This window comes from Sebastes umbrosus, chromosome 13 (genome assembly GCF_015220745.1).
Source record: "Sebastes umbrosus isolate fSebUmb1 chromosome 13, fSebUmb1.pri, whole genome shotgun sequence".
NCBI lineage: Eukaryota > Metazoa > Chordata > Actinopteri > Perciformes > Sebastidae > Sebastes > Sebastes umbrosus.
The window spans coordinates 27,248,051-27,262,621 of NC_051281.1; the positions used below are offsets into that span (position 1 = coordinate 27,248,051).

A 14,571-nucleotide genomic window follows, 5' to 3' on the forward strand; every position below is an offset into this window, starting at 1 on the left:
ACATTTTACACTAAATTGTAGGCTATTAGTCTCATGTTGTGCAATAACGGTCTCATCTGTTAAACATATCTTGTGTGGTTGATAATAATAATAATAATAATAATAATGAAGGTTATTTATAAGCACATCAAAACGAGTGCTCATTACAAAGGGCTTTACAAGGCGGACATAAAAATAATATAGGACAGAATCCAAAGCCAGATATGCGCACATTTCCACATATATTTACAGACAAATATCAATAAATCCCAACATGGTCTGAAAATTACAAGTGGCCTCCAGATTGGATCTAACAGGATGCAACTTCTCCTGTGACTTCCAGTAAATTCTTTAAAGGATGCTGGAAACGGCTGGAAACTGTCCGACTTGAACGCCGCTTTTTGTCTCCACCCCCTGCTGCTGCCGCCTGATCTCGTCTACTTTCCAGGCGAGGCGCAATGAGCCTATCATTGTGTGTGCACAACTTGTTTTCACTGCACCCAAGTGGCCAAAAAAATCTGTTATTGCAGATTTAAAGACATATGATGACTATTCCAAACCAATTATTATACCTGTTGAAACTGACGGTCCTCCAGAGTATGAAAAATAATCATACTTTATACTTCTTACATATGGTTTGGTTTGTGCACTCATTTAAACATGTTGACTTTGCAACTTGTTATATATGTCTACTGTGTAGGCACCATGTGTGTGCAGTGTAAGTAGCATCTCTTCAAATCAAAGATGTTCTCATTAAAATCTGGTACTCAGAATCCTCTTTATGTGAGTGCAGCCTTCATACATATGGCTACAGTGAATGTACTGGTGTTTGCCCTCAGAGCTGTACTCGACAGCAGCCTGAGAAACGTGCCAAATGTGATTTCACTTGTAGCATACTAGCCCTACTTTCATGTGGCCTCCAAGGACCAAAGACCATGCTATCAAAGAAGACAACGCAGGGATCTAAACAGAAAAAAAGGAGATAGTTTATTTGAAATGTACAAAAACTATATACACACTCATGCACACACACACACACACCCACACACACACACACACACACACACACACACACGCACACTGAGCATAGTAAAAGTGAATGGTAGCATACACACAAACATTTTAAAGGCTACTTAGAAATTCAGCAAACATAATAAAACTGAGGAATTTTGCAGGGCTAGTTTGCCGATCCTGTCCGAAACAGGATTTCATTATCAAAGTCTGTGTCCCTTCCTGGACTCTCTGCAGTTCATCCAGAGCCCAGGGGGAGTATGTGGTGCAGCGAAGGGGGGGTTGGTATAAATGTGTTAATTAGGATCAGATCTCTACTGAGAACACACAGGGGTACTTGTATATTCTTTTAGAGAATGCTCCTCGTCAGACACAGGGGTTCATGTGCCCTGATAGACTAACACAGAGGCATATCCTTGTCCTTTTCAATCATTTACCCTTGTGAGATGGGACCATGGAGAGTTAATTCCTCTGATCCAGAGGGCGAAGAAGGAAATCTGATTTCACTGAGCCATCCCCGAGAGCTCAGACCATGATCAAAAAGCACTTAATCTCTGTGGATCATAATGTTGTACAACCACGTGTTTAAACTAGGGCCGTCAAATGCTTAATTTTGTGAATTGCAATCAGTCACACATTTCTGCTCGCACACTGAATTTCACGAAGAATGTTATTCCAAATTTTCAGCAATACAAAGACAGGTTGTGCACAAGACATGTTCCTATGAGGTCACTTCTTTGCTTATTTTTTATGCTGCAAGATAGTTGAATTAAGTGCAAACAATTTCCACATGCATGGCTTGTTTATGGGCACTTACTGTCACCTCGGTGCTTTAAGCACGTGCATGTTTGGCGGTGAAGTGACAAGCTAAACAAACTGTAATTCTGTGATAATTTAACTGCCTAAAAATGACATACATTGCCATGTACAGTATGTCCTTCTGAGCCATGAATAGAGTATTACAGCTTAGCCTTGTGAGAATATCTTTTTTTTGTTGCAATCCACGTGGTTAGCACAAAGCAAAAAACAAAATTGTAACTGATTTCATTAAAAAAAAAAGTATTCATTATTCCTTTATGAATTAATAGTAGGTGTCCATATGTTACTATACCTTTGACAGCCCTAGTTTAAACATCAACAATCTATAGCAAGTACCATACAGTATAATCTATACACATAAAAGTCTTCATGAGAAAATATGATCTGTTATCTACATGTCAATTTCCTGGTAACTCCGATGCTCAATGTTGATGTCCTCAGCAAGGTACCACATGTATGTGAACAGTTTTCAGTGCACCACTTTGTAAAAGGGCTATTACACCAGCAAATACTGAATGGCAATTGTTTGTAGGTGCATTTATATACCCTGGGCTATCATATATTTGTAGGTAAAATGTATGGCTTATTAACAAATAATGATAGAAATTGTCCTTAACCCTAGCTATACTTACTATTATTTTTTAATGTAACATATTATAATCTGAAGCAAATATTACAAGATAAGCATATTACTATGGACAATGACGAAAGAAATGTATGAAACAGCCAGTTTTGCATTGTTCAATCAGTGCTTTGTGTGGTCCATATATTCCTGATGTAGAAATGGTTCAGACTGGATGGATGATGAGGTGTTTTGATTGCTCTCAGCTTATCATGTTGAGGAATTTGCTTTCTTCGGCCAAGGCTGTGAGCATGGAGTTCATGTCGCCGATGGCCATGTTGCCGATCCCTGCCGGTACAGATGCGAGGGTGACGGAGTTGCGGGGGGTAGTGAGACGTGAGGAATTCTGGGAGAGGCTCTGCAGAAGGCCGGGACTCAGGGTACCTGACATCAGGCTGGAGTGGTCCCCGTCATCTAGCATGGTGTCAAAGTCGATCTGGGCATGCTCCGTGCTGCCGGATCTGCCGGTGGAAGAATCCACCGTACTGCTGGAGACGTGGTTGACTCCTGGCGAGGCCATGTTGGCTGCAGCAGTGGTGTTGCTGGCAGGAGCCTGGCTGGCATTGGGGGACATGGGGGCATCAAAGCTGACAGAAGGAGGCTCAAACATGTGAATCTGACCTGTGTATAGCACAGCAGAGTCTGGATTTTCAGAGTTGCCGTTGTGGGCTGCTGAGCCACTGGGCCTCTTTGGGCTCGCCTCTGAGGTGTCAGTACCACGACTGGGGCTGAAATCAGATGGCTTGGGTATTCGGCTCGGTTGCATCATGCTAGACCCTGTTTGTTGTCTGGCAAGGGACTTGGGCTCTATGGGAGGTCTGGGTTGTAACATTCCTCTGCCTCCATTATGGATATTGTGCTGCTGCTGCTGCTGCTGCTGCTGAACGCTGTAATTTTGCTGCTGATCCACTTGGTTCACATGAGCATACCCATCAGCCTGTGTCCTTGCTCTGCAACTTTGCAGTTCTGGAACTGCCATATTGTTCCGGGTAGGTCTCACGCTAGTGCTCCCAGATATCGAATTGGGGATTGCCTCTTGGCCAAAGCCTTGCTGGGGACTCATTTGCTCACTAAAGTTCACACTGTTGCATTGCCTCTGCTGCTGCTGCTGCTGCTGGTGGGAGATGTTCATCAGCCTCTGGCTGTTGTGGTTCGCATACCCCTGCATAGACATATTCTGACTCATAGGCAATACCTGCTGGTTGCTGCCTAGGCCCTGACCTTGTCCCTGGAAGGAACCAAAATTGTGCCTCTGCTGAACGACAGCTAGGTTCCCCCGCACAGGATGCTGTTGTTGTTTGGAGAGCTTGGCTGTGGCGTCCACAGTCCCTGAGCTCACCTCGTTCCACTGCACCGGCATGTTATTCTTCTTCATATTGTTCGATGGTGCTGAGAATTGCTGATGGGAGCCAACGGGACCCATCTGGCAGGATTGCATGTCCTGACCAGTCATGGTGGCATCCACCATGGCCATCCTCCTCTGCGCATAAAACGATGCTGGTGGGGCCATGCTTGTCTGGTAGCCCTGAGTCTGATTGTTGGAACGGTAGTCCACTTGCCCCGAGTTGTGACCTGAGGGGCCAGAATTCTGGGTCCTAAGGTAATGCACCACATCATCTGGAAGCACCATGTCCTCCTCCCCACTCTGCTCCCCCCCAATCATCATCCCATCTACTGCCATGTTCTCCATGGCTACATTCTCAGAAATGCTAGGCGGTCTGGGGGCGAATGGGTAGCGTTGCAGGCTGCCATCAGAGCGAGTGTAGCCCTGCATAGCCAGTGCCTGGTGGCGTTCAGCTGATGGAACATTCATGGGGTTCATGCTATTCATGCTGTTATAGCGCTGAACCCTTGGAAAGGAGAGAGGGTCCAGGGTGGGACGACGCACCGGATCACTGGCACGACGTGGAAGGCTAGCGGGTACCTCATGGGGCATCATGCTCCGCGTGCCATACCCAATATCACTACATCGCCGAGGCACCGCTCCAGAGGGTGGCTGATGGAACGGGTGCGACGAGCCTTCCTGGGAGTCACTGTAGAGCGCCATGCGGGTCCGCAGGCTCATTCGATCCATGTTGGGGAGAGGAGTCGGTGGAGCTCCACCAATGGCAGCAGCGTATTTTGCCTTAAGTCGATAATGTTGAGCCGGCGTCAGACTAAGGATGCTTGGGAGACCTCCTCCGCCGCCACCGCCACCTCCACACTGGCTGGCCTCGCTGGAGCGGCGAGACAGATCGGTGGAGATTGGGTCATAGGAGTCAGCCGAACTGATGTTATTGTGGCGGTTCCCACCAAACTGGGACGCCTCACTGGAGCGGCGGCTGGAATAGCAGGGTGAAATACCGGAGGAGCGCCGACTCATAGTGTAAGCTGAGCTGAGGGTGCTGGTGGTGCTGTCGCGGCGCTCGTTCAGCTGGTTCAGCAGCGTTACTTCACATGACAGGTCACCCATGTGTTGGCCAGGGTATGAACCGCTTAAGTTGTTCATCATGTTGGAGTTCTCCAGCAAGGAACCTGCAGATACAAAAGACATTATTACATAATGACACCAACTAATGATACTGTATATGGTTGTTTTGGCTATTGGACTCACATACTAAGACATAATGCGATTCAGCCATCTTGCACCTTCACCACACAGTAAAGGACTTCCTCAACCTTCCACACTTACCGACTGCAGGTATGGGAGGCAGCTTCATGTTGATGCGTTGGCCCTGCGGCGGTTGTGGGGCAGAATTGCCCCAATGGCAGGAGTCCCTCACTGACTTCAGCCTTTCCTTCTTGATGTTCTCCAGCTTGATGGTGACCCCGCCACCATGTCCCACAGCTTTCCTCAACTGAAGCCCCACCCCAGCCTGCTGTCCCCCAGCGGGAACAGTGGAGTCAACCATGGGGCAGTCATCCTGCGCGCTGAGGTCCCCGAAGCTGCCCCCGCTGTGCAAGGCCATCTCTACTCCACTGTCGTTGTTGTTGGCGCTGCTGAGAGGCGACGGCTCACTGCTACATGACGAGTGGCCACCAGGACTGGACTGATACGTCTGGTGGAGGACAGCGGGGAGGAATTAGATGTAAGTGGAACGAAGCTTTATTACAAATGATAGTGCTGCATTGTTACAATTTCAGTAAATACGTAATATTCTGCCAAACTTTGGTAAAACTGCTAACAATATGCTAATTACGAAAAATGGAGAATTTTTTTTTTTTTTAAATATAAAATAAAATAATAAAAGCTATAGTCTCATGCTTGGTTCAGAGAACTCCATTATGTTTTCTTCAATATTAAATGATTACCAGATTTAAGAAATTCCGATTGTAATGGTGTTTTGTAATAACTAATGTAGGTCTACAGTTCCATAATCTCATTAATTATAGAGGAAGCTGATTTATTTACAACAAGAAAACAAGTGGATAATAGATGAGTTCTGTGAGCAACAATCCAGCGGCGACAGTAATTCAAACTGGCTGAAAATGAACTAAAGTCTTGATCACAGCTTGATGTTGGCACTATTTGTTCGGCACACATGCTAAAACAGTCCCAGCCTTTGAATATTAATGTGACAATGACTTTTATCATCGGCCGACCGAGGCTACTGCCAGTGATCTCGTGGACAGAAAAAAACCAGTTTAATGGCTGTGTGTGTCTCCGTACATGCATATATGTGCATCCCATATACATGTTTTAAATTTATAAAAAATGGATAATCATGCAAAAAGAACATTTTACATCATGCAAGAATGCAACGATGTGGCGTGAAACACAAGGACACGTTCCCACATCTCCCCCCATGCTGAGTTGCGACCGGTCAGAGAGACAGTTTGAGTGCTCACCTCAGTGAAGTCTGTCCATTAGAAAGGTTAACTTGAGAAAAGCAAGTTCAAGCAACAACCAGAGAGGTGAGTTAGGAAGGATGCAGGCAGTAAACATTTCACCTCAAAGCAATGTTAGTAGTGGAAAGTGGAAATACAGTAGGAAAACAAGTGTGTCCTTCTCTTTGTTGTGTCCTAAACTTACAAAGGCATGCAAGTATACGATCGTGTTATATTAACAGGTGACATTGATAATCTGGAGTGCTAAAAGTGGTTCATTTCCTTCAAGATGCAGTCACTCAAACTCAATAGTTTAAATAAAAGAACTATCAATTTCCTATCAATATTTTATGAGCTATAAAAGAGGTTTGTGTGCTATGACTTTTTTTAAATTCATGTGATCAGGACCCACCATAGAGTTCTCGGTCTTGATAGATTTGACTTGTAGGCAGTCTTCCACTCCTCTGGAGGTGCTGTTGGCCTCAATCTTGCCGTCCACGCCTCTCGCGCCGAGCTTGGAATTCGCCTCGTTCTCCCCGTTGCCTTTGGGTGGCTGCAGTCTCGGAGGTACGTCGTTTCTTTGTTTCTTGGTGACGTGGGCTTCGGGTCCGTGGACCGTCTTGACATGCTTCCTGAGAGAGCTGGGGTCCGTGTAGCGCTTGGTACAGCCCGGGATCTTACACACGTATGGTTTCTGCCGAGAGGAATTTAAAGTTCAACTGAAATTAAATTGCATTTTTTTGGTCGACTAAAGCATACATACTGTACGTGCTCTGTAAGTCACTTATCCAGTGTTCTCCTTTGAGAAGAAAATAAGAAACTAAGATAATGAAATTATGTATAGATTTTTTGTTTCCTCTAACACTAAGCTGATGGTGGCTCAAATGCATGAAATCCCACTGAGCAAGTCAGTTGATCGATGTGTGTGCGTGAACCAACCCTGTCTCCTACAAAATTACATTCCTGTACAACTAAACTGCATTCTGAATTATGTTTACACATTTTCTCCCAGATTATGGTCACAGTTTTAAACACGTGGTTAACAAAAAATGACAAAACAAAAACATCATGGTTAATGCAAAATCGTTTTAACGCCACTAATTTCTTCAACACATTAACGCAATCAATGTTTCAGAGAATGTAGCGGGCTCAGATTTAAAGCTAGAGTGAAGATACTGACATCCTATGAAACATAAGGAATCTATTGGTACCAACCATGTCATACTAGCTTGTTGCAAAGGAGGATAAATAACGCTAATAACTTTTAACTACATTTATTTAACTAAATTTAACTAAACTAACTAAATTTTGGTGAGGAAAAACTGCCATGGGCATTTTCAAAGGGATCCCTTGACCTCTGACCTCCAGATATGTGAATGAAATGGGTTTTATGGGTACCCACGAGTCTCCCCTTTACAGACATGCCCACTTTATGATAATCACATGCAGTTTGGGGCAAGTCATAGTCAAGTCAGCACACTGACACATTTTTGTTATGCTAAATGCAGTACCTGTGAGGGTTTCTGGACAATATCTGTCATTATTGTGTGTTGGTAATTGAGTTACAATAATAAATATATACATACATTTGCATAAAGCAGCATATTTGTCCACTCCCATGTTGGTAAGAGTATTAAATACTTGACAAATCTCCCTTTAAGGGACATTTTGAACAGATAAAAAATGTGAGATTAAAATGCGATTAATCGCGATTCAATATTTTAATCGACAAACAGCTCTAATAGGAACGTACAGGGCTGGCGTCAACATACCTCGTTAGAGTGTGTGCGGTTCTGGTGCTTTGCCCGGTCAGAGGCGTTGGAGAAGGCCTTGTTGCAGCCTTCATGTTCACACACATAGGGCTTCTCCCCGGTGTGGGACCTGAGGTGGGTCTTGAGGTTCTCCAGGCGGGAGTAAGCTTTTGCGCAGCCCTCGAACTGCAGAGAGGTGGATATAGAGACAAAGACAGTGAGACTGAATGCCTGAGTGCTGCGTTGATCTGTCTGCAGCTGGGTAGAGAAAAGAGCTGGGCAACAACAAAAAAAAGCTGTGTGTGTTTCAGTTTTTAAATGTAATCTACTCTTGGACTCGTGCCCACTTACTGTGGCATGCCACACAAAAGCAAAGCAGTGCTACGCTTTGGTAAAAAGGACTATTATGTGACATATCTAAACTGAGTGTGAGGTGTGGCTGGTGTGCTTTGTTGAGACAAAGAGAGGTCTGTGTTTAGCCTTTGTGTTCACTTGTACTGTACAAGCTATAATTTGGTATTCCTTGTGAGCAGTCATTGTGAACATAATTGGCTTTGAAATTAAAAGAGAATCAAATTAGACTAGTTCAGAAATTGGATATAAAAGTCAGAAGATTCTCCGTTGTAAGACGAGACTAAAGGGGAGTTAGAGTGTTGTGAGAAGATGCACGTGGGATTTGTGCAAAGTATACAGCCTGGTCTTAATAAGGACCCATGGCCCCCTGCTTGTCTGCAGATTTTAATTATACGCCCACGCTGTCAATCAGCTTTCTTCACTCTCTCCTTCACAAGTCATCTGTTTTAATGCATTCACAAGAGCCTGTGAGCAAGCTTTGAAGCCGAGCAAACAGGCCCCTCAATTTGATCTTCACACAGCAAACGAAGCCTTCAATAAAACCCTCGTGATTTATCAACATGGAAAATAGGGCTGAAAATCATATGAACATTTTCTTTCGGGAAAAGGACGGGCTGCAGCATAGAGAGAGGCTGAGCAACATCCAAGTTGTAGTTCCAGTAGTTCGTCAACTAGTTAACCAGTCAGTTAACCCTTAAATGCATGGGTGTGTTTTCAAGCAATTCCGCATAACTGAGGTCTTTAAAGGGTGACTTTGGCATTTTTCAACCTGGACCCTATTTTCCCATGTTTTTGTGTCTAACTGACTAATACAATTTCTGAAACAGGTCCAGTATTGAGGGAGAGCGCTGTAGACGGCAGCTGTTCACGGCCTGCAATATGATGCTATTGGGGCAAGCTGGCACTTGACAAATCTCTCTTTAAGGTGCATTTTGAACAGATAAAAAATGTGCGATTAATTTGCGATTAATCACGAATAACTATTTTATCGACTGACAGCCCTAGTTTTGACAAATCTTTTTTTTTAATTCAGTTTCTCACAAGTCCCCTAATTTCAAGGAAAGGCAATACTAAACACTAAATTGCTGGAGTACATCTTTAAATGCAGCAGTGAGTCAGTCAGTGAGTTAACCAGCTAGTTATTAACAGTACACTACACTGTTGTACAGGGTCACGAGGTCCTTACTGTGCATTTATGCGGCTTCTCCCCTGTGTGACGCCTCATGTGGACCACCAGCATGTACTGAGCCTTGAAGGGCTTCTGCTCCCGTGAACACTCCTCCCAGCGACACACAAACTCCTTCTTCTCGCCGTGGATGTGGTCGTTGTTGATGTGCTGAGGAGACAATTTCATTCAAGTAAATCATCACAATGTAGAATGACAAAGTGATGACACACACACACACATTGTGAGTGACCATCCATTATGGCTGACAGTTATTATGCATCTGTCAACAGGAGGCAGATAAAAGCTGGTTTTGTTTGTTCAGGCTCTGTGTGTTAGTTTCTCAAGGAAGAGGAACTTCCTCGGATCCCAGCAAAAGTGATCAGGAAGAGGATTTATCTTCTATTCTCCCTCCTTTTGATGGATCAGGAAGTCAGTGAAGGACACACAAAGTTTCCTGTGTGATGCTTAAAGTTAAATTGTGAAATTTCAGAGAATTCTCTTTTAAATGTTCAATCTACACTGAAAAATTATCCGTCTTAGTTTAATTCCAGCATGTATTCCACCTTGCATTTTTTTTTTTGTCCTGCTAAAATGAATAATTTTCACTGCTGTAGAAGGAGATGGTCAGATATTGTGTAGACATGCTAGAGAATGCCACAGTACCTTCACAGTTATCTTAAGTATGTCCTCAGACACAACAGGTTTTATTAAACTCAAATGCCTTGTGTTTCTGAACAGACACACTTAAAAAAACTCTCATCCATCCCGTGCACCACACACCCAGAGGAACCACTTCATTTCCTGAGGACATCCAGGCCCACAGCGCTCCACTTATGTGGCCACTTCTCCAACCAGCGAAAAAGCTCAGTGGTTGGCGATTCTGCTAAGATCTATTTCGGGTGAAGGAGGAGGAATGGAAACAAGCGGAGGCCTCTATTTTCAGGTTACACACTACTGTGAATCCATCATTTGGGGGCTCTCGACACAGGATTACTTTGGTTAAGCAGAAGCCAGAAAAAACCCCACAGGTGTGTGTTTTTTGCTGATATTAACCTTGTGTGAAACCCTGGGTGTGCTTAGGGACATGCTGTCAGGAGTTTTTTGCAGAAAGAAATGTCTATTACAAGCCTGGATTTCTGGTTGTTTTTTGTAAAGTTGATAGTAAGCAGAGGCCATGGTCCTGTGAGGATTAAAGAATGTGTTGGCCTCACATTGTCCATCCACACCCAAGTTCAAACCACCGATCCTCTGCTAGCCTACTCACTAATCCTGGCACACTCTCACGGAGTTTGTGGCTTGGGGAGCTGGGGTCGGGGCAAAAGTTTTTTAAAGGTAACTCTGGTCCTGACTTGTAGCCGCCCATAGCAACCCATTCACACAGCTTCCCATCAGTCTCTGGGTCTGAGGACCTGACACATGCCCCTCCTACCACTGCTCTGAGAGAGTGACTGACAGCCAGTCAGAAAGTGGAAAGCAAGAAGAGAAGTTGGCCTGGAAAAAGGGGGGAGTGTGAGGTCCCGTAACTCCAGAGCTTCTGGCACGACGATGGATTTATGGCCGGCCCTCTGGGCTTCAGGGGTAAGGGGTAAGGGGTAAGGGTGGGGGGGGTGTTGCTGGGAGTGAGAGGTTAGGGGTTAGGGGTCATCGGGCTGAGGGGTTGGGGGGGTGGGACGGGGGGCACAGCTGCAGGGCTCGGGCTTGAATGTGGCGAGAGCCGGCAGGCTCATTAACGCTGCGCGTGTCAACCAACAGGAAGGGATCAGTAAGTGGACAGCTTTCTGACCGGACTCAATCAGCACGGATTTAATGAGGAGCAGAAGAGTTGTTTGAACTTTTCACTTTCTACGCAACAAAATGCGTGAAGTGTTTGTGTTCTGATGGCCCGGTTTGGAATTTACTTACTCACTACAGCAAAGGAAACTAATAATGTTGATGACGACGTCCAGAACAGCAAGATGTGACACGTCTGTGAAAGACCTGATATTGGACAGTTTGTGTTTTCACAGTTGTATGGCCTACAGGCTGAAAGGGCTGTAATAAAACAATGCAATGTATCATCATGCATTCATATGATATCTTACGAAAAGTTATTCCTCATATTTCATGCATTTTCCTACGAATGTTCAGCAGCACGTGTCTTGCTGGCTACACAGTCTTTTCAAAATAAACTTCAGTCTTCGGCAATAAAACTACTTAGTTAGGTTTAAGAGGAGATTGTGGTTTGGGTTAAAATAACTCTGGAAGCGGCGCTACTTAAGTACGAATGAATTGAATTGATTTTGTGGGATATACATTGATCAGCCATAACATTAAGACCACTGACAGGTGAAGTGATTAACGTGGATTATCAAGTTACAATGGCACCTGGCAGTGGGGGGGATACATTAGGCAGAAAGTGAACATTTTGAACTTAAAGTTGATGTGTTGGAAGCAGAAAAAATGGGCCAGCGTAAGAATATGAGCAACTTTGACAAGGGCCAAATTGTGATGGTTAGACGACTGGGTCAGAGCATCTCCAAAACTGCAGCTCTTGTGGGATGTTCCCGGTCTGCAGTGGTCAGGACCTACCAAAAGTGGTCCGAGGAAGGAAAACCGTTGAACCGGCGACAGGGTCAGACCTGAGGCTCATTGACGCATGTGGGGAGCGAAGGCTGGCCCGTGTTGTCCAATCCAATAGAAAAGCTACTGGAGCTCAGATTGCTGAAAAAGTTAATGCTGGGCACGTGAACATCAGAACTAGACCACGAAGCGATGGAAGAAGGTCGCCTGGTCTTATGAGGTGTATGGGACCAGCCTGAACAGTGCAACTGAGTCTATCATTCAAACTTCAAGCATTCAAGTCTCAATAATAGCCACAGGGATAGCAAGCCTATCACTCACGTGGACGAGTTGTTCCTGGGTGTCGTACTCCTTGGTGCAGCCCTCCCAGTGGCAGTTGGTCTCGTATACGGCCTCTGGCTCCTGTTTGCACTCGTCTTTATCCAGATCCTCACTCAGGTCCAAGATCCCCCCACAGTGGTCCTGGAAGAAAAAAAGGACAGCACTTTGTCAGTACAGATGTGTGTATCCATTAAAGCATTTCAATGACTAGAATAAACACATTCAGACACAGACTATATCTTTTACCTGAATCCGTGGTCAATATCTTACAGAAACATTCTGCGCTGTTTTGCATCTCTCTTATCTTATCTGTTTCTTAATCCTAATGAGTTGTAAAGTGATCTCCGTGCGTGACAACACCTCTTGTAATTGATTAAAGCTGCATTTTCATTCGCTACCTATAATCAATAAGAGCCAAATTTGCAACTGCAGTTAAAGAGGGGAACAGCTGAAGCTGTTATAGAGATAGCTAAGGTACAAAAAAATCCATGCAGTTGATTTTTTGGAGGTCATAAAGTATTCTTCAAGAAAAACAATCATAGTTTGAAATGTAAAGTGCAACCTCGAAAACTAATATCTACTGTTGCTTTCTCACAGATTAATTGTGCATTTTTTTCTGTTTAAAATGTACCTTAAAGGGAGATTTGTCAAGTATTTAATACTCTTATCAACATGGGAGTGGACAAAAATGCTTGCGTTATGCAAATGCATATATATATATATATTACTATTGGAAATCAATTAACAACACAAAACAATGACAAATATTGTCCAGAAACCCTCACAGGTACTGCATTTAGCATACAAATATGCTCAAATCATAACATGTTTAACTGCAACAGGCAACAACAGCTGTCAGTGTGTCAGTGTGCTGACTTGACTATGACTTGCCCCAAACTGTATGTGATTATCATAAAGTGGGCATGTCTGTAAAGGGGAGACTTGTGGGTACCCATAGAACCCATTTTCTTTCACATATCTTGAGGTCAGAGGTCAAGGGACCCCTTTGAAAATGGCCATTAGAGTTTTTCCTCGCCAAAATTTTGCGTAACTTATTAGCGTTATTTAGCCTCCTTCTCGAACAAGCTAGTATGACATGTTTGGTACCAATGGATTCATTAGGTTTTCTAGTTTCATATGTGGCCAGTATCTTCACTCTCTCTTTAAAACCAGAAATTAGTGGCGTTAAAATGAATTTGCTTTAACGTCTTAACTTTGACAGCCCTACTTTACTTATGTCCACTATTTTTTGATTCGCTTACCTGAGAAGATGGTGAAATGGGCAGCGGACCTTCTGCTTCCGTCTTAACCTTTGACCTCTTGGTGGTCAATGGGTTGACTGTGCTACTCACTGCAGGGTCTCCACTGGCATTCTGAAGGACAGGTAAGAACAGAGACAGGGTTGAAGTTTTTTTACCGTAGCGAATGTGATTTTTCTGAACGACATTCTGAAGCAGAAAAGGAGGCAGAATAACCCTTTCTTTTTTAAACCATTTTGTCATTCATGCAATTTGTCTCCATTTATCCAAACAACCATCCACTGACCCAACAACCCACTCATTCATAATCTATCAATGAATCATTCCATTAATCCTAACACATACCCACCCATCCATGCATCCATTAGCCCTCCCACTCGTTCTCCTATTAATTCAACCATTCATTCAATTTATTAAACCGACAGATTCCACTCAGCCACCACAGAGAGCGACGGATGGGAATGAGATAACGGAGTCAAGGAGCAATTGTGTTTGGCTCGTCAGTGCGCTGAGAAGAGATGTGTGGAGTCCTTGTTGCACCCGGCGCAGTGGCCCATAAGTCAGACTGGGACCCGCCGCCGAGACTAAACAGTTTAGACTGCTTTATGATCGCCAAAGCCGCAAGGAAATATGAAAGAAGAGGAGTTATTGCCCTCAGTACAGAGGGGGGAAGGCGGCAGGGTCTGGGGTTGTGGGGTGGGGGGCTTTGATCTGATTCTTAAGACGACAGAAGGACAAAGACACACAAGGCCTGTTACAGCTCTCTAATGGAGACGAAAAGAAAGGAAAGATATAAAATGTAAAGCAGCTGATGAATGATTGTGCGTGTGTGTATATTAATGTTCATTGGAGGGGGTCCAATACTAGAGGGGGGTCTGTTAATCCCACCCAGACGCTACGGTGCAGTTCGTCATTTCTGGG

General features: G+C 44.3%; 1 protein-coding gene across 2 annotated transcripts in view; it reads right to left on the reverse strand.

The window, feature by feature from the left end:
• Positions 1-943: 943 nt before the first annotated feature.
• gli2a (GLI family zinc finger 2a) overlaps positions 944-14,571 on the reverse strand; it is a 95,848-nt gene continuing 82,220 nt past the window's right edge. For both annotated transcript variants that reach the window (XM_037790508.1, XM_037790507.1), the window contains 7 exons: positions 13,654-13,764; positions 12,392-12,532; positions 9,530-9,679; positions 8,011-8,175; positions 6,651-6,932; positions 5,103-5,469; positions 944-4,945 (listed from right to left, as the gene is read on the reverse strand). In XM_037790508.1, coding sequence (XP_037646436.1) covers positions 2,634-4,945; positions 5,103-5,469; positions 6,651-6,932; positions 8,011-8,175; positions 9,530-9,679; positions 12,392-12,532; positions 13,654-13,764 — 3,528 coding nt within the window. In that variant the 3' untranslated portion in view covers positions 944-2,633. The remainder of the gene's footprint in view (positions 4,946-5,102; positions 5,470-6,650; positions 6,933-8,010; positions 8,176-9,529; positions 9,680-12,391; positions 12,533-13,653; positions 13,765-14,571) is intronic.